At 33.1% G+C, this 25,920-nt stretch overlaps 1 protein-coding gene across 4 annotated transcripts in view; it reads left to right on the top strand.

The window, feature by feature from the left end:
* Nucleotides 1-25,920, top strand: part of LOC139511226 (uncharacterized protein DDB_G0283697-like) — a 40,113-nt gene that overhangs the window by 5,442 nt on the left and 8,751 nt on the right. The window contains exons 2-6 of one of the 4 annotated variants that reach the window (XM_071297827.1): nt 5,206-5,462; nt 6,193-6,328; nt 8,755-8,868; nt 9,797-10,000; nt 10,191-12,721. In XM_071297827.1, coding sequence (XP_071153928.1) covers nt 5,206-5,462; nt 6,193-6,328; nt 8,755-8,868; nt 9,797-10,000; nt 10,191-11,023 — 1,544 coding nt within the window. In that variant the 3' untranslated portion in view covers nt 11,024-12,721. Of the gene's footprint in view, nt 1-5,205; nt 5,463-6,192; nt 6,329-8,754; nt 8,869-9,796; nt 10,001-10,190; nt 12,722-25,920 lie in introns of those variants that run through there. The other 3 variants (XM_071297810.1, XM_071297837.1, XM_071297818.1) reach the window with 3 other exon arrangements.

Genomic DNA, 25,920 nt, shown 5'->3' with positions numbered 1-25,920 from the left:
TCTATAGATAAAATTGAGAATGGAAATGGGGAATGTGTCAAAGAGACAACAACCCGACCAAATAAAAAACAACAACAGCAGAGGGTCACCAACAGGTCTTCAATGTAGCGAGAAATTCCCGCACCCGGAGGCGTCCTTCAGCTGGCCCCTAAACAAATATATACTAGTCCAGTGATAATGAACGCCATACTAATTTCCAAATTGTACACAAGAAACTAAAATTAAAATAATACAAGACTAACAAAGGCCAGAGGCTCCTGACTTGGGACAGGCGCAAAAATGCGGCGGGGTTAAACATGTTTGTGAGATCTCAACCCTCCCCCTATACCTCTAACCAATGTAGTAAAGTAAACGCATAACAATACGCACATTAAAATTCAGTTCAAGAGAAATCCGAGTCTGATGTCAGAAGATGTAACCAAAGAAAATAAACAAAATGACAATAATACATAAATAACAACAGACTACTAGCAGTTAACTGACATGCCAGCTCCAGACTTCAATTAAACTGACTGAAAGATTATGATTTCATCATATGAACATCAGGCACAATCCTTCCCGTTAGGGGTTTAGTATCATACCATCATAACATATATGAGAAGAACATAACCCGTGTCATGCCAACAACTGTATTTTAGAATAAATGTGTTTAGTTCCGATGCAAAGACCTTATCAGTGACTCAATATTAACGTCAAAATATGCAATCTTTAATGACTTGACAACAGTATCGTAATTATATCCCTTCTTAATAAGTCTATTCAAAGGTTTTGTAAGTTTCTGAGGTGAATACTGACACCTTTGTGCTTTATAAAGAATATTACCATAAAAAATTGGATGTGAAATACCTGAACGTATTAGAAGTCTGCATGTTGAGCTATATTTACGAATGATGTCTTTATACCGATGATAAAATTTAGTAAATGTTTTGACTAGTTTGTGATATCGAAAACCCTGGTGTAATAATTTTTCAGTAATACATAAATTTCTCTCGTTAACATCTAAAACATTGTTACATACACGAGCGAATCGTACAAGTTGAGATATATAAACACCGTAAGATGGTGACAAGGGAACGTCACCATCTAAAAACGGATAATTAACGATAGGAAATGAAAAATCATCCCTTTTATCATAAATTTTAGTATTCAGCTTTCCATTAGTGATATAGATATCAAGATCGAGAAAAGGGCAGTGGTCATTGTTAGTATTAGCTTTATTTAAAGTAAGTTCAACAGGATAAATTTCATTAATATACATACTGAAGTCGTCATTATTGAGAGCCAAAATATCATCCAAATATCTAAAAGTATTATTAAATTTGTTTATCAGATGTTGTTTCGATGGGTCTTTGCTTATTTTTGTCATAAATTGTAACTCATAACAATACAAAAACAGGTCCGCAATAAGTGGTGCACAGTTAGTCCCCATTGGAATTCCGATAATCTGACGATATACGGAATCTCCAAGGCGAACAAAAATGTTATCTAGTAAAAATTTAAGGGCATATATAGTATCAAAGCATGTCCAATTAACATAGTTTTTTTGTTTATTGCTACTAAAAAATGACCTAAAAGAGTTTGAACATATATATTCACATTCTGATTTTTTGAATGCCCATTTAATTAGGTGTGTGAATTTTTTCTTAATGAGAATGTGAGGCAATGTGGTATACAGGGTAGAAAAATCAAAACTTTGAACAGATTCAAAATCACCAATATAAGCATGCAATTTATCAAGTACTTCCAACGAGTTCTTGACACTCCAAAAGTAATTTATTCCACTATTTTCGAAGGCCTTATTTGAACAATTTATTATCAGGTTTTTAATTGTACCAAGTGTGCTGGTAAGAAGAATAGACAATTTAGTAGTTGAACAATGGCTTGAAGACGAAATAAATCTATATTTGTAAGGGGTTTTGTGTAGCTTCGGAAGCCAATACATAGTTGGGACTTTCATTGTATTTGGCTCTGCTTGTAAAGCGGTGGCTAACAGTTTATGTTTGTTACAGATTTCGTTTTCTGAAAATGGAGTCAGTTGGAATGTTGGTGAATTGGTGATTTCCTTTTTCAGAACCTCAATGTAAAATTTACGTCAAACAATAATAATATTATTAGCAGCTTTATCTGTCGGGACAAAAACAAATTCCTTGGCTAGTTCTTTTAGTTTATGTTTGATACGAGAAATAGGTTTATTGTGGTTATTGTTTATAGTAAAATGTTCTTTAAAATGTTGAATACGTATATCAACTATCTTCATTACTGAATTAAAAAAAGAGTCCAAAGATTTTTTGTCAGCTTTTTCCCGTTTTATCCATTTCATACAGTAAGTATGGAGTGAGTCGTGGATGATACTACGACACTCATTCCAATTAATAATTGACGGGGGACGATATTTAGGTCCTTTACTGAGGAATAATTTTAACTCTCGGTCTTGAACGATGTTAAGATCTCCTGTAATAACATGGGAAATGGGTCCATAAATATATTCGGAATTACTGCAATTACATGAAGTAGGTGTATTTTCACTGATATTAACATCTTTACACAATTGACTATAATTAAACACAATTTCCGGGTAGATTTCTTGTAAATATAACAAATAAGAGGTAGCTCAGTATTGTCAAAATATCCAGGAATTTGTTCTTTAACAGAATGGTCGTTAAATATACCGGCAATATTTACAAAATCAAAGGCTTTATTGACATACTTATTTTTAATAAAATGTTTTTTATGATCTTCAGGGCGATCAATTTTGGGAAATAATTTAGAATAACAATATGCCATAATAATTTGAACAATTTCATACTTAGGACTGCTATATGAAATTGTGTTGCAATCCTCCAAAATTTTATTTAACTTATTAACCGGTAACGAACAGAGTTTTGTTAACAGATAATGTCTGCCGTTGTTTTTTGAAATAGAAATTAGGTCCGAAATATTGGTATGATTGGCCCGAAATTTTCTTTGATTGCGATTTGTTCTACGACCGTGAGAACGTTTTTTACGAACAGTTTTAGAAACTATATCCAAAATGTTAACGGAATTGGTTCTAGATATATTACCAATTCCCATGATATTATCATTTAGACCGAGAGGGTAAACTGTCTGTAATTTTTTAATCCAATTTAATTCAATTATTTTCCGTGATCGTACAAACTTTGAATGCGATTCACCAGGCTGCTTATTTACAACTTCTAAAGGTTGAACTGCTAAATATTTAAAAGGATGGTTGTGCTTCTTAAGGTGTTGGTAAATGATACTTTTGAATTTATTGGGTCTTTTAAAACGATACAGATGTTCTTGAGTGCGTTTAGATAAATATCGTCCAGTTTCTCCTACGTACTGAATACCACACCCCGGTTTGTTTCATGTGAGTAAATAAATAATACTGTTTGTTTTTCAAGTTATATCAGTTTCAAAATTTAAAGAAAATGTGCGACCATTAAACGTGGACCTTACCGTATTGTTGGTGGAAAGACGGGGACATGTAAGTCATTTTTTGGCATGACACTTATCGATAGAAGGGTAACCACGATTTTTATTGTTAAAAATGTTAGCGATGGTAGTATTTTTAGATAACCGATTTTGAAGATTGAGACGTGTGGATACCCTTTGAACAAGTTTAGTATTTAGTAATTTTCCATTTCTAAGCTTCATAATTGTTTTGTTAGTGAATTATATAATAAAGGAGCAAAGATTGGCGTCCAGAATATGAACCAGCATACAATAATTGAAGTTACATAAAATGGATAAATTTGTTCGGCTAAAAATGTCAAACGCTATCAGTATTAAATAGTAGAATGGGGCTGAATATTGAAATACTACTTTTTGATAAATATTCCTAAAGTAATGAATTAGAGCAGTTCTCGCTCGGACACACACTCCATAATCTAGTATATTATAAGAGCATAAACCTGAAGCACGGGGAGGCACTCTACTGCCTCCACACGGCACTAAAGACAAACTCTGTAAAAAATAAAATTGAGAATGGAAATGGGGAATGTGTCAAAGAGACAACAACCCGACCAAATAAAAAACAACAACAGCAGAGGGTCACCAACAGGTCTTCAATGTAGCGAGAAATTCCCGCACCCGGAGGCGTCCTTCAGCTGGCCCCTAAACAAATATATACTAGTCCAGTGATAATGAACGCCATACTAATTTCCAAATTGTACACAAGAAACTAAAATTAAAATAATACAAGACTAACAAAGGCCAGAGGCTCCTGACTTGGGACAGGCGCAAAAATGCGGCGGGGTTAAACATACATGTATAAAAAGAAATGATACATGTATAAAAAGAAATATACTATAACTACCGCCGGTATATCCATATACATATCATAAAGAACGAGATGACTATTGAACTTCATTCCAGTTACTATAAAGAAATTAATGATTGATTCATTGTTGCTTGTTTAACATCAAGTGGTATTAAAGTATTTCATACATATTCTGTATAATTGTTTGATACTATAGGTAGGTTTTGAAATAGGAAAGATCGGAATTTTGATCAGTGTAAATTATGGTAAAGATTTCAGTTCTTATTTGTTCAGTGGCAAATATTCTATGTTATATTTCAAGACAATAATCAAATTTCCACAAAAAATGTATTAAGCAGCTTCTGTAAAATAGGTCAATAGAGGTTAAAACGGAAAAGGGTGGGTCATTTAGACTTCACCTTGAAAAATAGGGTATGGTAGATAGGATGAGAAATGTTGACTTGCAGCATGCCATTGAAGGAATTCTGGTTCTTTTAATGTCAATGAACATTTCTGTAGGCCTGTAGATTACGGAATTTTAAAAGTGCAATAGTGATCCCGACATTTTCACTACACATGGCAACCGATTTAACGACCGGAGTTGTTTTTAACATATAGAAAGATATCTAACTGTATGCTGGAGGATATCTAGATATATGTAGAAAGATTAAAGTATATATTTTAGGAAGATATCTAGGTACACGGAGGAAGATATCTATGTGTACGTAGGAAGATATCAATGTTTATGTAGGAAAATATCAATGTTTTGTAGGAATATATATCAATGTTTACGGTGGAATATATCAATGTATATGTAGGAAGATCTACTTGTACATGTATGTGCCTCTTACTTATCATGATAATAATTGCAAATATTCAAGAAATACCTTAAGTTACTATTTTTTTCTCAATCCTCTACAACTATGACATTTTTACTTTTTCAGTAACAAACAGTATAGATTTTGAAGGGAATGGTTGTAATACCCAGTTAATGATAGGAGATAATACTATTGCTGAAGTTATTGCCACACCACAAGCTGGTGTCTTACCGGATTCATCAAAATGTGAAGCAAAATTTCAAGCAATACCAGCTGATAGAAAACTAAAGATATACATAAAGGATTTTTTCATGGGCCCAGGAGCTTGTGGACATAAACTAAAGATATATGATGGTGTTGAATTCGTCAGTCAAGACCCAAAGGTAACTACATGAACCTCCACAATCTTATCTAAAAACAAATGACTGGGTCAAGTGTTCATAAATTCTTTCAAATGTTTATTTATTGCTGCATGTTTGATTTCCCTCTTTTTGTTTAACGCTTTCAAGTTTTAAAATTGGAAAATTGATGAAACCTAGTGGATGTAAAATGTTAAAGAGATCAAATGATATACTTTAAAGATTTGAAAACAGTTTTACAAATGTCTACGAGATAAACCCGTTCTTATTTACTCTAATCGAAGAATTCTACTTCCATATGTTTTCTTGTGAAGATGGGGAGTAAAGTTTTAAACTTCGAGTTTCGCCTATTGAATTCAATCTCAGTATATTCGTTCATGTTTTCATTTCCTTATAATTGTCATAATGAATGATCTGAATATCGGATTTTATGAGAAGAAAACAAAACAAATTTGCCTTTTTCTTTTTTTAAACAGTTGCTACATGAAATGTATGTTTTACAATGTTTAAAGGGCTTCTTACTTCTACGTATTTCAGTTATAGAATATTGTTGAATTTTTTTAAATTAAAAACATATTTCACGTTTTTGTTTTGTTTTATTTTTAATATTTTTTTAAAAGGCTGAAAAATAACCCATTTTTTGAGAATAAATACTCTTATAGGAACTATTTCCAATTCCGCGTAAAATTTGAACAAAATGCACTTTACAGTGGAACAAAACATGTCAAAATATTGCTTTGCCTTTATCCTTTAGTGGGAGTTTAGTTGTAACACAGAAATTCAAGATGTATACACCTCATCAACAAATCTGGTCATCATAGCATTTACCAAGCCATCAGTAGATACGTCACAGCTTTACAGATTTAAAATCCATCTGACCACAGACAGAGGTAAGTTTGTTTGATAGAAACACACATTTGCATGGCAGGGGGACGTGGTAATATTATTGTCACATGTAAGAGTGGGATATTTCCACGCCCCTGTCTTGTAAATGAGTTACATTTTCAAAATACATTTTGTAGTATTGTCAATATAACACAAAATGGATCAGTCAATATACTGCCTGCATTTGAAGAAGGGTTTGATTTGCAATGACAAGAAAGAGAGCATTTTAGAGACACTATGTCTGGGCTATTGTTCACGAGAAATGTCCCAGAACGAGAGACACATGCATGCTAAATGTTTGTAGAAAGCTTTAGATTTCAGAAGGTTGGACAATTTTCATATTGTATACCAAGGTGTTTCCGTCTGACACAATTCTGTTGTCCTTGACCTCATTTTCGTGGTTCAGTGATTGCTTGAAATGTACAGTTTTTCATCACGTGGTTTTCCTTCAGTTACCATGAGTAATAATAAGACCATAGATGTAATACGGTATTACATCTATGATAAGACTATAGTCATTAATAAGTTCATAAGACCATAAGACCTTTTCGAGGTATTCAGACACGATTCATCGGACATAGTTCCGTTTGTCAAGGTTTAGGATCTTGAATGATTGTGTACATATTTGTATGACAGGGTTCATCTGACTGAACTATTTTTTCACTGTATTGTATAAAGTTAGTTTTTCTTAGATACTATTTGCAATAGTTCAACTAAGATCCAGACTATTCAAAGCCTACTTTATCACATGAAAAGTAATGTGTGGACCACTCACTCAACCCCGACATCTAGGAAGCCGTATAGGTTTTACTTCTCCCTATTTATTAGGTTCGTATAAGTTCGGTGACCAACTAAAAAATGTGAGTTCCTACTTTACAAATCATCTATATATGTATATGACACCAACTTATAAGGTAAAAAATAGCAAAAAATAAGGAACACATAAGTAACGATTTGACAACGGAACTCAACATCTCTGTTGAACAGAATTACTTCATACATTACTAGGTGAGTAGCTTGGCCTTCTGCCTTTTTATCTCTTTGGCATGGTTCTCCAGACCGCAACCGTATTATTTTCTTGTCTTGTCAAAGTCGTAAAACTATGAATTGCAATTTTCTGTAGCATAGCAGAGTGATACAGAAAAAAGGGGGGCAAAGAGCTATCTTGACCATTTTGTTGTTGCACGTTTTGTTTTCAAAGAAGTGAAGTATTTGGGGTTTGTGTGATCTGTTGTACTGCTGTCCAATACTATTGGTCATGGCTGTTATCTTTTTGTCGACCCTGCGATATTGCGATCCTAGATTCCGTCGGCATCGTCGATGAAGTCATTTAGATTCAGTCTGTGTATTAGTAATTTTAAAAACATCAATAACTTTGTCAAACCTTCATGGAATCGTATGGAACTTTGACAGAAGCTTTTTATGATAAAAAGCCAGTATACAGAGTGATAATTTATGTTATTTTATTTTCTTTATTTTTTCGTATTTATTGATGGAAATAGTTATTTTTTGCAGTTTACAGTATAAGATAAGACTCAGGTTAAAGTCATCCAGACATCAATAAAACTTTTCAAACCGAATTTTATGAAACTTGAGCAGTAGTTGTCTTTTGTATGTTTACAGAGGCAAAATATTAAACTTGTTTGTTCTGTCTGCTGTAATGAATTTTGCATTTAAACACCAAACATTGTTCAGCTCCGTATTAAACAAGTGAGATAGGAGTGACAACTGAAATGAAACTATAAAAACCACTCGTTTGAGTGTTTATGATAGAATGAGGCGTAGTCAAGTACAGTTGGGAGCATTTCTAACCTCTCTTAAAATATGTTAGGAGATCTATTCTAGATTAATTATCCTGACAAATTTAGAGCAGTTCTAGAGTCGAACAGATTCAGAAAGTCTCTATCTGTAGGACAGTTTTGGGCAGCTATCTAGCTCCATTTATGAATTGCATCTTCTTTCTCTTGCTAATTTGTTGTTTAAAGCGTATTCAGAAATTTACCTAATAATAAACACAAAAGTTACTATAACCAGAGACGTCCTCGAACTGAATTTATCTTTCTAAAGACTTTGTTCATGTCTCACAAAGTTAAGTCGAAACAATGTTTAGAACAGTACTTGGAGTCTCTGACAAGATTATCCTGATAAATCTTAAGAGTGGTTAGAATTCAACTCAATTGTACAAACATAATTTAAAGGAAAGCACTAGTATCTAAATCTACGCAACTAAAGATAACTTTAAATATTTACAAACCTAATTTGTTATGTAAGACCAAGACGAAGAACTGGACAATACGTATAGCAATGGAAATATCTGATTCATGAGTACCACAGACATAATCTCACAAAAACGAACGTTATCTTTAATATATCATCATTCAAACTTGGTGTTACAAGTAATTTGATTAATTTAAATTTATTTAAATTGCAGAGAAACCATACTTATTCTTTGAAGCTTTAAATAAACCAGACATAGCCTTAAATTTACCAGACATCATCCTACAACACAGGAAGCGCCGAGAAACTGTCAATCAACCCAGCTATAGTAAGTCTGCATGTATATACTTGAATCAGATATATCCAGTAGAACTTTTAATTATAGTATATACCCTTTCTTCAAATCAGTTGTCACTTAACTATGCCCCGGTGATGGTACCTAGTGTCCCAATTGAAGGGTCAGAATTAAATCTATGGCTTTTAACCTGGTTGACAAACAGACCTATTAACCGCTCAACCAATGTTTTTTGGGACGTTGGTGTTTCTACTCCGTCGCCATGGTTATCATCAACACTATGTCCTTAACATAATAAGTACCTATACCATAATACATTATCGGTATATGGTATACTGCTGTTACAACAGCACCCATAGATATAAATAACACCTAAATTTTTGTAAGAATTTGAAACTCTGTTATGATTTAGTTTCTTTTCAAATGTTTTTTCTTTATTCTAAACAATGCTGTTGCATCAGCATCCGCGTGCATTTTATTTTATGATGGCATTATGAAGCATCCCTTAGTGGCTTACTTTTACATTGTTCTGGTGTTGATTTCTGATTAGACGTGTTTGTAAACAAAAATATTCTCTTGTCTGTTGATATTTGATATGCTAAAGCATTGTAATCCACAATAATTTAAGGCAACAAATTGTGTAATGCTCACATGGTCGAGAGTTTAAAATTGTTAAAATACCTAACTTTAATTATCTACAGTGGTGTTTTTTTGCAACAGACTATTGTTGTTTTTGTTAGAATGTCGTTATAAACAAATCAATATGTACATGTATCTCATTTGGTAGGATATTATTATGGCTCTTTTTGAGTCAAATTCTCCCCAATTTGTAGTTGTTACATTGTCCGACAAGGGGCATCTACTCCCATAATCAAAGTTAAGCCATTATACTTTATTTTGCTATGAGCATGATCAATAATTGATTTTAACATGAGATATAATTGTTGTGTTTCTCTTACAGCTGCCCCGTTAACCGGAGGTGCCGGAGGTGGTGGTGGGGAAGGAGGGATAACCTCGGGTGCTATAGCTGGGATAGCCGTCGGCGGTGTTGTAGGTGTGGTAATTATAATAGCTATATGTATTTACCTTCTATGGAAGTTTATGCGACAAGCTGAGGAGAAAAAAAGATATGTTGCCGAGCCACCGCCTGCTATATCTGTTATATGTAAGTATTACGCAAAATATTTTGATATATGTAAACTGAAGTATCTAAGCTTCCTTTTTTGGAGTTTGTTTTATAAATATTTTAATTACTTACACTTCATATGTGATAAATCGTGGATTTCTTTTTTTAATTCTATTTTAAATTATAATAAGAAACGCAGTTTGGTGATTGATGTTTGTTTTGTTTATAGCTTCAGGAGGATCTACTGTGAATGGCATTCTAAAACATCCGGGTTCCGGTGGAAGTACAAGAAAGAAGCGTGGATTTGACAATGATGCATTTTCAGATACCAGCGAAACTAAAAATTCAAGATACAGAGAAAGACCTGTCGATGATTACGACGCAGAAAAAGGGAGAGGGTCACATTCACGTAGGGGAGGCCGAGATAGGGCAGAGAATGACCGTGGCCACCAAAACTCTGGATTTGAGGATGATTTTGTCCAGAATAATAGAAAAGATAGGTATGATGGCAATAGACAATCGTACAAAGATGCCACTGAAGAAAAGGGGCACATGAGTCTAGCTGATTTGTCAGCCAATCGCAATGGTACGTTTGGCAGGTCCAGAAGAAACGGGGATGAATCAAGAACTGAAAGTAGTTTTAATACAGATACTACAACAAACAGAACATATTCAGACAGTAGTGCAGACGGGGACAATTCTATATCATATAATCCTAAAGGAAAATACAAAAGAAATGAAAGGGAAGGAAGTATTCGCAGAAGTCGTAACAGGACTCATAGCATGTCTTCATCTAAGTCTGGAAATACGAGGCGAAGTCAGCCGCGATCATCCAGTGCTGACAGAGCAGGTGACCAGAAGAGTCAGCAGGGTAGCCAACATGGCAGTCAACACGGTAGTCAGCATGGCAGTCAACATGGCAGTCAGCATGGTCATGGCCAGCATAATCATCACAGAGGATCCAGTAGAAGTTCTAGAAGAAAGAAACAAGAACAACCCTCTCCTTATTTACCCATTTTCGCAGAAACAAAGAAATCAGCAAAATCCCATAGAAAGCACTGATAAAATCTATTTGTTTGATGTAGCATTTACTTGGTGATGTCATATCATTATGGATAATCATGATTCAATGATCAAATACATCGGTAACCATGATTAGATATTGCGGGTCAATCATGATTTAGCAGCAGTGATCTGTACTCGAATTGTGCCTTATCATGATTAAATACAATGGGTAATCATGATCAAAAGGGATGTGTGATAATATTGTAAGAAATCAAATTTCTCTATGCAAAAATATCAGATTTCAAAGGAACACTCAAATAGTGAACAGACTTTTTTTATATTAATGAACTTATGAACATGACAATGGAGAAATTACATTCCGAAATTTTTTAACAAATTTTTAATAATTTACATCAATGTGCTACAATTTTTTTTTAACATTTGTACAAATATTCATATTGATTTATTTTTATATAGAAACTGTTGATTTATATTTATCATATTAACCTCCTGTTCTTAAATGCTTTTATATACTCTATGAACAAGGTCATGTACATTTGATCTATTTTATATATAATTATGAAAATTTATTTCTGTATATAATCTGGGTCCCAGATAAGAGAAAAGGAGACTATACGGAAAATATTATTCATATCAGTACTCGCCGAAGCTTTACACCAAAGTAGCACATACATTATATATGCAGGACCATATTGAGGGGTTCGTTAGAGCTAATTGAACACATGAGGTTACTTCAAAAGATACTGTATAAAAATATATAAAATTTATCAAAGACATTTTTTTATCTCATATATATCTGAAAATTAGGAAAGTCACTGAAAAGTGTATGATCAGGAAAAGTCACTGAAAGTTATATGATCAGCCTATGTCACGATTACCTTTAATAGAATAATAGGATATTTAAAAAGCCACTTTTCATTTTGTATTGTTCTTCTTTCGTTTGAAAAAAAACACATTTTTGTACAAAAAAATATTGTTTTTATAAAACAATTAACTGTATAAAGTGCCAAAATTAATTTGATATATAATAACGAATATGACCAGGTTATTCATACCTGTATCGTACAGATACCAGTCTCCATTGCTCTGACACAACAGTACAATAACTATGTTGTGTCTAAATTCGAACAAAATTAGAGTTCATGTACATTATTTCTCTTATCTATATTCATCATTCTGGTGTAGATTAAGATGTGATTCCCTTCCATTACAATAAATTATTTCAGAGTAGCTTGTGTTAATTAGAAAAAAATGCATTTTTTCATACCTCCAAGTTTGGTTTTGGGGTTTAGAGTTTGATCACCATTTTCCAATTACCTGCAGTTTACTCACATATATCAAAAGTTCATGACCAATTTTTTCTTTTATGTTTTGAATAAAAAGAAATAGAAAATGAAATTTATAGGATCAGTGATATACTTCAAACCCTACTAATATTATTTTCCCGTAATCACATACTAGTATATAGCATGATAATCTCCAGGTCGTCATAAAGCAGTAGTTAGCCAGAAAGGACAAAGTATAACCTTTGTCTCTTAAGATCATAAGAGAGAAAATGCTTGCATTGTCTACTTACTTGGCAAGGTATAATCGGATAGAGTGTGATGGACAAGTGAAGGGAATCACATTACACCCATATTGTTATCTTTACCTCAGAGTATTAATTCAACCTGTTTAATAATTAAGGAAATCAAATATTTCATAAAACTAGGAAATAAAACATTTTTACTATAATTTGTTTTCTTACAACTTTCTCTCTTGATAAAAAATTGCTTGTCTTTTATTTGAGAAATGAATATAACATTTCAAAATTATGGTAAATATCAAACTGCTGAACGTTGTTATTGTCTTGACTAAATGAGGAAGGACTTATCATCTACCTATTGCGAACATATAAATAAAACATGAATAGTTTTGTCGGTTTTTGTCGGACATTTGTGTGGAGGATGGTAGTTTCTCTTTATTGTAAAACATTACAATTTTGTCTTGTTGAAAGAAGTGTTAAATATAAAACAAGGAGAAATTTGTGACCTTTTTCAATTTTAAACCAAGAGTTCCAAATGGTGAAGTTTTAATCATCACTTCTTAAATTTTACGGAAGCAATCATGTAGTTGTATGAGTTGGTTGACCGTTATGGAATATCCGTTATGCAGATGATATCGGATATGTTCATTATGTCGTAACTACAGTCCCATTCCTTTTTCACGAATGTGACCTAACGAATTAGACTATTTACCGGCTTCGTAATATAAATGAGCAACACGATGGGCGCCACACGTGAAGCAGGATCTGCTTACCCTTCCGGATCATCTGAAATCATCCCCAGTTTTAATGGGTTTCAAAATGTGAAAAAAAATTGTTTAAAGTGAAAAGATATAGGAAGATGTGGTACGAGTGCCAATGAGACAACTCTCCATCCAAATAACAATTTATAAAAGTAAACCATCAGGGGCGTAGCTACCCGGAGGCACGACAGCACGTGCATCCACGTCGTTTTCACAAAAAAAAAAAAAAAAAAAAAAAAAGAGAGAGAGATGAGTTGGTCAATCGGAATCGGAGACTTTTGGTGTCTTTTCCGTCTATCCCGGATATTAGTTTGACAACCTAGTTACAAGTGTTGATGAAGCTGTTCATTCAGAAATAATTACATTAGATGTATGTTTCATTATAATATTTTATTCTGATTGGCTAACTGCACATCACGTGTTATTCCGTAAGCAGTTGCATTGCTCAATACAACTTTTCATTCATGATAACACGTGCTCCAACAATAAAGTGCACAGGTGAATTAAATAATAAAATATATAAAATTCGTGTTTTCATGATCATAGCTAAAAAATGTAATTATAAGTATTGAATGCTTCTTTTTGTAACTTTATAGGGTTGTAAAAGCCTTTGACCGTGCGTACATTTTTAGAATGAAACGCTTCCGCGCTTCATACAAATTGTACTTCGGTCAACGCTTTTACACCCCAATAAATTTACAAAAAGAAGCATTCAATTCTTAAAAAGATCCGAAGTTGCGTGCACATTGATTCGGCATGCAAAAAAAGAAATGGCAAAATAAAAATTTATAAATTGAATGTTAAAGGAAACAACTATGTTGTCACTTTTTTTAATTGATGAAATATCATTAAATAACGACATTTGGTTTCAAAATAATTGGTTTTTTTTTGGAGATTATGACAATTCGGAAGGTTACTTGTATCTTTTACAAGATTTTTACTTTTGAATTTGTAATACTCAGTCTAAGATATGTAGTTTTGGAGCACATTTTACAGTGTACAGTTCATCAGTTTGGAATGAGATGTACCAATCGGCATTACATTTATCAGATCCCTTCGATATCGTTGAAAATATGCCGAGGCGATGTGGTTGACAGACTACCGGAGCCAATCACCCTGCAACCACGCCAAAACAGTATTGGAAAGTCTCATTATTTTTTGCGTTCATAGACCATATGATAAGGCAACTGGAGAGTGGGGTCGCGTCAAGTTATCAGAAAATCGCTTCTTTGTGCTGTATCTGCTTCATCGTGTTGTAGGAAATATCACAAACGAACAAATCTCAATATTGTCTGAAACATACGAAACTGACCTAGCATGTAATTTTGACGAATTCAATTTGGAGGTCGCTCGATGCCGAACACGTACGCTGGTTTATAACATCTCGCGAGTGCTACCATGCCATGATGGTCCTGAGATCTATCAGTCACGGTACTACGTATGTAATTGTAAACAAATGTACGATCAACAATGAACAACGAAAGTTACATAGCATTACTGTATATATATTCATCGGGATTTCAGTGTGAATGTTGACAAAGTAATAGAGAAGTTTGTTTCTGCCCAGACCCGAAGAGCAGATTTTGGCCACAATTTTGAGTAAATTCTGTATCACAAATATGTGTTGTTTATGTATTACTATATTCAGAAGATTTATTAATAGTTTTACATTCATAAATTTTTATCTACATATAGCTCCTCTTTTAACCGTCCTATGACCGAAAACCGAAAAAAAATTTGCTGCATAATAGGGTCCCAAATTTTTTTCGCCTCGCTCAGCTCGGCGGTAGTTGCTTCCACATCGTTTCTTTCTAGCTACGCCCCTGACCATTATAGTAGTGATTTGACCGAAATGAAAGTAGGATAGAAAAACAAGCCTACGTCATTTATACAAGATTCAAATCCTACCATTGGCCTGGTGAACTTAATAGGGCACTCAAAAGAAAAAGCACTGATGGATTGTCCTGAGACAAAGCATTTTTATTAAAATAATAATGGGTTATAAGCAGTTAAATTAATTTCATGTTTGAAGCGGTGCAAATTTTTTAATTCAATTTGACTTCTATAAAAAAAAAAAAAAGCATTGTAGCAAATGGGAAGAATAATGGTGGTCTGAGACCAGAATTGTTTATCTTAGGTTAAATGGGTAGTTGATTGTTATGCGCATTTTATCGTTCATTTTAAAAACGTATTTATGATTCATTTAAGGTGATTTTAATATCTTTGAGAGGAACCAAAAACGGAGACGCCAGAAAATTATTAAGAACTCGTAACTTGAAAACTATTACGATGCAACTTGAGGGGGAAATAAGACCGATCTACGAACAACCCGAGGGAGCTTTGATTTACACTCTTTGAATGATCTTATAATTATCTTATCTTCCCATTAATTCAATACTTACGACCTCTCTTTAATAAAATTTCTTATTACCGGCCCACCGCTATCTCAAGTCAAATAAAATTTCTCGGAAAATGTGCATGGAGTGTTGCAAAATTTAATGCAAACGAACAACTGCTCAATATCAGTGGTAGATACATATGATAAAATATTTGCTTGCGAAACAAGACGTATTAATTCCAAAAATATCACCAATTTTGTTTTTGAGATAATGAAACAAGACCTCCAATTGAAATGCTCCAATATTTTCTTTGTTAAAATACTGACACTAGACCTCCAATTGAAATGTTCTCATATTTTCTTTGTTCAGATACCGACACACAAGACCTTCAGTTGAAATGTTGTTACATTGTCTTTGTTAAAATTCTTTCACCTCAAATTGAAATGTTTCTAATATATTGTGTTTGTTAAAAAACTGACACGACCTCAAATTGAGATTCTTATTTTTTCTTTTTTTGAGATACTGACACTCTACCTCCAAGTTGAATGTCCTTATACGGTCCATGTTCAGATTCTGAGACTCAACCTCAAAGTGGAATTTTCTTATGTGGTCTTTGTTCCGATACTGACACTCAACCTCCAAGTAGAATGTTCTTATGTGGTCTTTGTTCAGATACTGACACTCAACCTCCAAGTAGAATGTTCTTATACGGTCTTTGTTCAGATACTGACACTCAATCTCCAAGTGGAATGTTCTTATACGGTCTTTGTTCAGATTCTGAGACTCAACCTCCAAGTAGAATGTTCTTATATGGTCTTTGTTCCGATACTGACACTCAACCTCCAAGTGGAATGTTCTTATACGGTCTTTGTTCAGATTCTGAGACTCAACCTCCAAGTAGAATGTTCTTATATGGTCTTTGTTCCGATACTGACACTCAACCTCCAAGTGGAATGTTCTTATGTGGTCTTTGTTCAGATACTGACACTCAATCTCAAAGTTGAATGTTTTTATATGGTCTTTGTTGAGATACTAACGCTAACCTCAACCTCCAAGAGGAATGTTCTTATGTGGTCTTTGTTGAAATACTGACCATTCATATGATCCTCGTTGAAAACAAAAAACGACACTTTTATGAACCAAGATAATTTCGATGGCATGTAAAAAGAAAGAGAAGTTGCGAATACATCCATGAGACAGCAACCTAACGAGATATGGTACATTTTACATATGATCCTCGGTGAAAACAAAAATCGACACTTTTATGAACCGAGGTAATTTCAGTTTCATGTTAAAATAAAGAGAAGTTACTTACACATCCATGAGACAGCAACCCAACGATATTAAAACACACCTAGAGGTTGACATGTGGTCTTCAATAGCTAACAATTGTCCATACTATATATGTCAAACTATTTCTCGTCTTAATTTAAAAATTGTGAGTTAATTGAAAAGTGAGTATTACTGATACACTATTGCTACGCATATTTCTTCTAAATAGTCTTAAAAATGAATAAAAGATACATAAAAAAGGGGAATTTACTGAGGCAAATCAATCCAATATATAGTGAAAAAGAAAGACGGAAAAATAATTGTCAGCAGCAACCCAAACAATTTTGTAATAAATAGTTATGGTATGATAAATTAAAAATCATCTTGGTCGATAATAAGAAAAGCTCTTTTTTTTGTATTTTACACACGCATTTCGGTATCATCAGAATTGACATTAGTGTAAATATAGTAATTATGTAAGTAATAATAAACGGGCACATTATACATTGTTTTAATGTACATATATAATAGGATCACCGCAGCCTACATAACACATTATGTGACTAAGGTGAGAATTAAAATGTTCAATGAAGGACCACGTGATGTTGACGCCAAGCATTTCTGCAATTCTTGCTGCTGTCTATAGAACATTGTAGTGTACACTTTCAATATACTAATGTGTTCGATCCGTTTTCATACGCCCGTTTACGGAACGTATAATGGAATACCGTTGAATCTCTGTCCGTCCGACCGTCAGTCCGATGTCAACATGGCAGACATTAACTCAAAAACCCTTAAACTGGTGAATTGTTTATATCTAATTTGGGGGTTTTCCTGTTTTCCGACAATACCTCAAGAATGCTTTCACCAACTTGCAAGACATTTTGGTGAATTGTTTATATCTATTTATATGAGCTCCCTTTAGATTTTTATAAGTTTTAGATTTTACGTTTCCGCGTTGCAGGGTTTTATTCATAAAAAAGGGGGATTTTCCAGTTTTCAGACAATAAAAATGCTTTCAGCAGCTCATGAAACTTTGGTGAATTGTTTATATCTGTTGATGTAAGCTCCCTTTAAAGTTATATAAAGTTAGATTTTACATTTCTGAGTTATGTTTTTTTTTTCATTAAAAAAGGGGGTATTTTCCAGTTTTTGGACGATAACTCAAAAATGCTTTCAGCAGTTCTCATGAAACTTTGTTGAATTATTTATAGAATCATATTCAAAACAGTGTGGCTGTGGCCATTGATTGACGACCTAAATTATCCCATTGACTGGGACAGATTATGTGAACGTTTGTCTGTAACGACCACTGTTCACTATGTACTTGTTAAAGACACTTAAACTGTGGGGTCACCAAAGGTTCTCAACACCAAAATAAAGTAATTCGAAAAATTAATCAGGAATAACACGATGTTTTGATTTATATCAATAATATAAATCAAAACATAAAGGTTATTTCTGATTAGTTTTTCGATTTATTTTATTATTAAAGGCGTTAAAAACCTTTGGTGACCCCACAGTTTAAATTCTATAATAAGTAAGTAGTGAGCAGTTTCTAATTGCTATTGGAACAGCACAGCAACGACAATACGGGAATGTATTTTTTTGTAACATAGTTTAGTTAACTGTAGCGAAGTCGAAATTGGCTCATAGTTTGATAAACGCCACCGGCAGTAGTGTGGGATTTCTGGGCATCCGACTGTCATCATCAATTTGGGTTCAGACAAAATCCTTTGCGTTTTATAACAATATCTTTAGCAAAGTCGGTTTGATTTTATCCAATGGTATAAGGGTGACTACTTATTACATTCAGATCATAAGGTCAAAGTTCAAGATCACAACAGAATCAAGACTGAAATTTAGGCTAAGTTTTGGATAATTTGAAAGGATGTCATAATTTGAATCATTTCCAACGTGTAACACTTTTGGGTCGATAATTTTCCAGAAAGAATCCTGCTATTGTTTTATCACTAGGTCGAAAGTTTTCAAATGATATCTTTTGAAACGTATGTCTTATCTTTATCGTATTTACCGTGAAAATGTATATCCTACAATAAGTAGTTTATTTTATATATTACAAACTTGGTTTGACAATTTACCTGTAACCATGTGACGGAGAAGGCGCCCATACATTGATTTTTATGTCAACAGAACAAGGTCGCAATTTATACTTAAATTTGGGCACATTGCTTGATTTTTGAGGTAATATTGTGAACCATCGCCCGACTTGTACCAGACTTTTGATTATCTATCTTTGAGTGGGAGCGACCCATATGGATTTTGGAGTTAATATGTCACGGTTGCAAGAGCGATGGATTGACTGAAATTACCTTCCGGATGTTAACATATATCCAACTTGTACTAACATTGTGGAATAATGCAATAGGTTGAGTAAAACCGTTTGATTTTTAGATCATTAGGTCACAGCATCAAATATTAATTTAAAGTCATATGAAACGAGTGAGTGGTGAAAAATAATGTTTTTCCAATTCTTGAACCAATGCATGTATATATCACAAACTAAGTCCTCTGTGCACGATTTTATCATTTTTTACGCAAATATATCGTATAATCGGCAATTTTTTTTTCTCTCTGTCTGTTATGATTTAACAAATATGGCTGCTCATTAAATGCCGTGTTATGAAGCCGAAGTTTACCGATTGTCACCTTATAGTAAATAAATAACAAAAAGCATGGGTATTGAGCACGTGTTTAACATTTACAATCAGATAATTGTTTATTTTAATGACAGATTCATGCGTATTGCGATCACCGGATTTTTACGAGGAGGGTTACGCTCAGGTCACTATGCATACGGAAAATATGTCGGCGAATTGCTTCCTGGAAGCAAGCAATTAAAAATAAGTAAACTTCTTCTAAATGTGGACAAATTAAAGAATTTTCCTCAGAAAAAAGTATATGTACAAAAGTTTTATAATGAAAACTATCCATTTAGTTATAAAACAGATGCATATTTTTTTTTAATTTGAGGTTTCATATGACTTTAATAGGCTTTAATTAGGGCAAAATTGTGGTATCATAGAATTTATATAAATGATATATTCAAATTATGCCAAACGTGGGCTTAATATTATAAGAAAGTATGTTTATTTGTTATTTCTTTAATCTAATTGACTACCAAGATGACATTCGAAGACTACCGCCGATATAAACATACACATACAAATAAATAGATAGCGACCTCGTACAATGGTACTTTCCCGTCTAAAAATAATCTTGCATTGCCTTTAGATAGTTATCTAATTGCCTATTATCAGCTTTTGTAATAAAGCATATGAAAATAATTGAGTTTACTGTTTTTGGAATGTAAAAAAATCTTCAGATGTTTAAGATAAATTAAGTGCTTTTGATGGTCTATTTAACTCAAAAAACAATGTTCATTTTTCGACTCTTTACTTCGCTTACACACAAATTTATCAAAACAACATATTGTTATTTAATCAAATGGTTGTTTGAAAATTCCGAGTTCTAACTAATCTGCTTCAACTCAATCAAAATGTAATGAAAAGGTTAAATATGCTTGATATGCTTACTGGAAGTGTGATTACAGTTGTAATTTGTCTCCTTGATTACATATAAAAAGATGTGGTATGAGTACCAATTTACTAAAATAAACCATTAAAGGCCAAAGTACGATCTTCAATACGGCTCCTTGGCTCACACCGAACAGCAAGCTATAAAGGGCTCCAAAATGACTAGTGTAAAACCATTCATTGACAACATATTAGATGAACGTTTAGGCAACACAGTTTTTCGACAGGCTGAGCGTATTCCAATGGTCACAAATTGCACACATCCAATAGGCGATGATGTTAGCAATCACAGTTTATAGTCAAACTCAGTAAATAACCATATTAATTCCATTCAATTGATAAAATTAAACGATACAGTCATTGCCTAACCTGTATTAAACACTAACAAGCAACATATAACATACATATCTTACATGTACACCTTATCTGCTTTGTGAGTTATAAGTGATAGGCTGAAATATATGTACTAGCTAGAACATTGTAATTGCCAATCAAATACTAACTAGTACATTGTAATTGCCAATTATATACTAACTAGTACATTGTAATTGCCAATTATATACTTACTAGTACATTTTACTTATCAATTATATACTCACTGGTACATAGTAATTGTCAATTTTATACTTAATAGTACATTTTACTTTTCAATTATATACTTACTAGTACATTGTAATTGTCAATTATATACTGCTTATACATTTTACTTGTCAATTATATACTGCTAATACATTTTACTTGTCAATTATATACTTACTAGTACATTGTAATTGCCAATTAGATATTTAATAGTACATTATATTTGCCAATTATATACTTACTAGTACATTGTACTTGTCAATTATATACTTACTAGTACATTGTAATTGCCAATTGTAAACTAACTAGTACATTATTTTTATCAATTATATACTTACTAGTACATTGTAATTGTCAATTATATACTTACTAGTACATTGTACTTGTCAATTATATAATAATTATTTCATTGTACTTGTTATTTATATACTTTCTAGTACATTATACTTTTCAGTCATATACTTTCGAGTACATTCTACTTGTCAATTATATATTTACTAGTACATTGTAATTGTCAATTATATACTAACTAGTACATTGTAATTGCCAAATGTAAACTAACTAGTACATTATTTTTATCAATTATATACTTACTAGTACATTGTAATTGTCAATTATATACTTACTAGTACATTGTAATTGTCAATTGTAAACTAACTAGTACATTATTCTTATCAATTATATACTTTCTAGTACATTATACTTTTCAGTCATATACTTTCGAGTACATTCTACTTGTCAATTATATACTTACAAGTACATTGTAATTGTCAATTATATATTTACTAGTACATTGTAATTGTCAATTATATACTTACACGTACATTGTACTTGTCAATTATATACTAACTAGTACATTGTAATTGCCAATTATAAAATAACTAGTACATTGTTCTCATCAATTATATACTTAATAGTACATTGTACTTGTCAATTATATACTTTCTAGTACATTATACTTTTCAGTCATATACTTTCGAGTACATTCTACTTGTCAATTATATATTTACTAGTACATTGTAATTGTCAATTATATACTTACTAGTATATTGTAATTGTCAATTATATACTTAATCGTACATTGTACTTGTCAATTATATACTTACTAGTACATTATACTTGTCAATAATATACTTACTAGTACATTGTACTTGTCAATTATATACTTACTATTACATTGTACTTATAAATTATAAACTTACTAGTACATTCTACTTGTCAATTATTTACTTACTAGTACATTGTACTTGTCAATAATATACTTATTAGTACATTCTACTTTTCAATTATATACTTACTAGTACATTGTACTTGTCAATAATATACTAACTGGTACACTGTAATTGCCAATTATAAACTAACTAGTACATTGTTTTTATCAATTATATACTTTCTAGTACATTCTACTTGTCAATTATTTACTTACTAGTACATTGTACTTGTCAATAATATACTTATTAGTACATTCTTGATCAATTATATACTTACTAGTACATTGTACTTAGTATTGTCAATTGTGTTCAATCATATACTTTCTAGTACATTGTAATTGTCAATTATATACTTACTAGTACATTGTACTTGTCAATTATATACTTACTAGTACATTGTACTTGTCAATTATATACTTACTAGTACATTGTAATGCCAATTATAAACTAACTAGTACATTGTTCTTATCAATTATATACTTTCTAGTACATTCTACTTGTCAATTATATACTTACTAGTACATTCTACTTGTCAATTATATACTTACTAGTGCATTGGACCCATTAAGTTAACCATTTATGTCTATCCTCTGAATCGTGTTCTGATAAGGGTATTTTTTTAGGGTCGGCTCTTTTCCCCATAAGAAATTCTTTTAACATTTTTCTAAAAATTCGTGTGAAGAGATATTACGGAATTTTTTTTTATATGTATGATTTCTGATAACAATACTGGTCGATGAACCTAGGCTAGTTAGCCTACAGTGAACCATGACAGCAAATTAATGCAAAATTTTGAAATAAATTTTGACAAATCAATCAATTAATTCAAAGGTCGAGTCTCGTGACTTGTAATGAGAAGTAAATGTATTAACTTAAGTTACACATTTACAACTATCATTAGGATTAATGAATGATAACATGGGGTGTCATCAAACATGACTGTCGCCATTACTCAAAATAGAAAATTGATAACAAATTGAATTCAATACTAAATTCATTCAGAAAAATCTTGTCATGGGTCAACTGAAATGAAACATTAACGTTCCTCGTCAATTACGTTTTGGTTCATATTTTGTCCTCACGTTTCAAAGTAGAGACCGTTGGATGTAACGTTGTTTTTTGGTCAAATAATGTAAAACAATTTAATGATTTTTAAATTTACTTTTCACTTCACATATTATCTAACTTTAGTTTGCCTCAACCAAATGTTATGAAACTTTAAACACAGTGCTCACTACCAAAAAAAACCACAGATCAATTTTGAATTTTGGTGGCGTTTAATCAACTGTTCTTAATTTATGTCCCTTATAACTCTATGTGATACACAAGCGGAGGCATGATCTATGTCCCATAGACACTTTTCCTATTCATTTTATTTAATGATGTCCTATAGCAATCTTACAAACAAAAACACATCATTGTGTTAAAACATACCAAATCTTTTCCACAGAATGCAGGTTCTTGCTCAAAAACACAATTGTGGCCTTTATTTTAAAGCAGTAGCATTAGTTGTAGATAATCGGCCAATCGGTCTAACACCCTAATGTTGCTCATACTTAAAGTTGAAAATTAAATAGTATAACTTAAAAAAAAAGGTGTCAGTTTCCCCTACAGTCCCTTTCCAACCCACAGTGTCAGTTTCCCCTACAGTCACTCTTCATTACAGTGTCAGTTTCCTCTACAGTCTCTTTCCAACAAAGTATCAGTTTCCCCTACAGTCCCTTTCCAACAAAGTATCATTTTCCCCTAAAGTCCCTTTCCGTTATAGTGTCAGTTTCCTTTACAGTCCCTTTTCAACAAAGTATCAGTTTCCCCTACAGTCCGCTTCCCACACAGTGTCAGTTTCCCCTACAATCCCTATCCCACAGTGTCAGTTTCCCCTACAGTCCGTTTCCCACAGTATCAGTTACCCCTAAAGTCCCGTTTCCACACAGTGTCAGTTTCCCTGTACAGTCCCTTTCCCACACAGTGTCAGTTTCCCCCTACAGTCCATTTCCCACACAGTGTTAGTTTCCCCTACAGTCCATTTCCCACACAGTGTCAGTTTCCCCTACAGTCCATTTCCCACACATTGTTAGTTTCCCCTAGAGTTCATTTCCCACATATTGTCAGTTTCCCCTACAGTCCCGTTCCTATGCAGTGTCAGTTTCCCCTACAGTCCCTATCCCACACAGTATCAGTTACGCCTATTGTCCCATTCTTAGAATAGGGCATCTACTCTTAGAACAGGGCATCTTCTCGAATATCATCACCAGGTACCTTACGGTTCCGTTCCCGTTCAGTAACTATCAACATAAGACTGATGTATTAATAACATCGTCAGTTACCTTTACAGTTCTGTTCCTATACAGAGTATGACTGTCATTTACATATAGGATGCCGTAATTCTTGGAATAGGACTGATGCCTGAATAAGATCATCATATCATTCACATACAGAATGTCAGTTATCCCTACTGTTCCGTTCCCATTCCATAAAACTCAAATTTCAAGCTTAACAATTGCAATCAATATACACTATACAAGACACTTGATCTGTCAAATAGAGTACCATGCAGTATATACCATTGTCTGTCCAATAGAAGTTCCCCTGCGAGCCATTGTATGTCCAATGGACTTTTACCCTACATGAAACATTTCTCATGGACGTGTATCCTTTAAACCATTGTCCGTCTTTTTTTACTTTTACCCTACATGTCATTGTATTCCTTGTGGAAACATACCATATGTATACCATTGTCTCTGCAATAGACGTTTACCTTACACGTCTTTGTCTATAAAATGGACGTTTATCCTACATACCATAGTCTTTTCAATGGACGTTTGTCCTTCATGATATAGCCTGCTGTCCCTGAGACGTTTATCCTACATAATATAGCCTGTCCCATGAAAATTAATCCTACATGATATAGCCTGCTGTCCCTGATACGTTTATCCTACATAATATAGCCTGTCCCATGGAAATTAATCCTGCATGATATAGCCTGCTGTTCCTGAGACGTTTATCCTACATAATATAGCCTGTCCCATGGAAGTTTATCCTACATGCTATTGCCTGTCCGATGGACGTTAAACCTACATGCTGTTGCCTGTTCCATGGAAGTTTATCATGCATGCTATAGCCTGCTCCATGGACGTTTCGCCTACATGCTATAGCATGTTTCATGCATGTTTACTCTACATACCGGTACTATATATAAAAAAAGAAGATGTGGTATGATTGCCAATGAGACAACTCTCCACAACAGACCAAAATGACACAGAAATTAACAACTATAGGTCACCGTACGGCCTTCAACAATTAACACAGCCCATACCGCATAGTCAGCTATAAAAGGCGCAGATATGACAATGTAAAACAATTCAAACGACAAAACTAACGGCCTTTATATTTATATACAAAAAATGAACGAAAAACAAATATGTAACATATAAACAAACGACTACCACTGAATTACAGGCTCCTGACTTGGGACATGCACAAACATACAGAATGTGGCGGGGTTAAACATGTTAACGGGATCCCAACCCTCTCCCTAACCTTGGATTGTGGTAAAATAGTACAATATCAGAACGAACTATAAAAATCAGTTGAAAAAGGCTCAACTCATTAGATGTATAAAAATACAATTGGACGTGGACGGGTACTAGTACATTCCAACAACAAAAAACACTAGGTAAATATCTGAG

This window comes from Mytilus edulis, chromosome 1, assembly GCF_963676685.1.
Source record: "Mytilus edulis chromosome 1, xbMytEdul2.2, whole genome shotgun sequence".
Classification (NCBI taxonomy): domain Eukaryota; kingdom Metazoa; phylum Mollusca; class Bivalvia; order Mytilida; family Mytilidae; genus Mytilus; species Mytilus edulis.
Note: the sequence above shows the minus strand (reverse complement) of the source record. Positions and strands in the feature narration are given on the sequence as shown.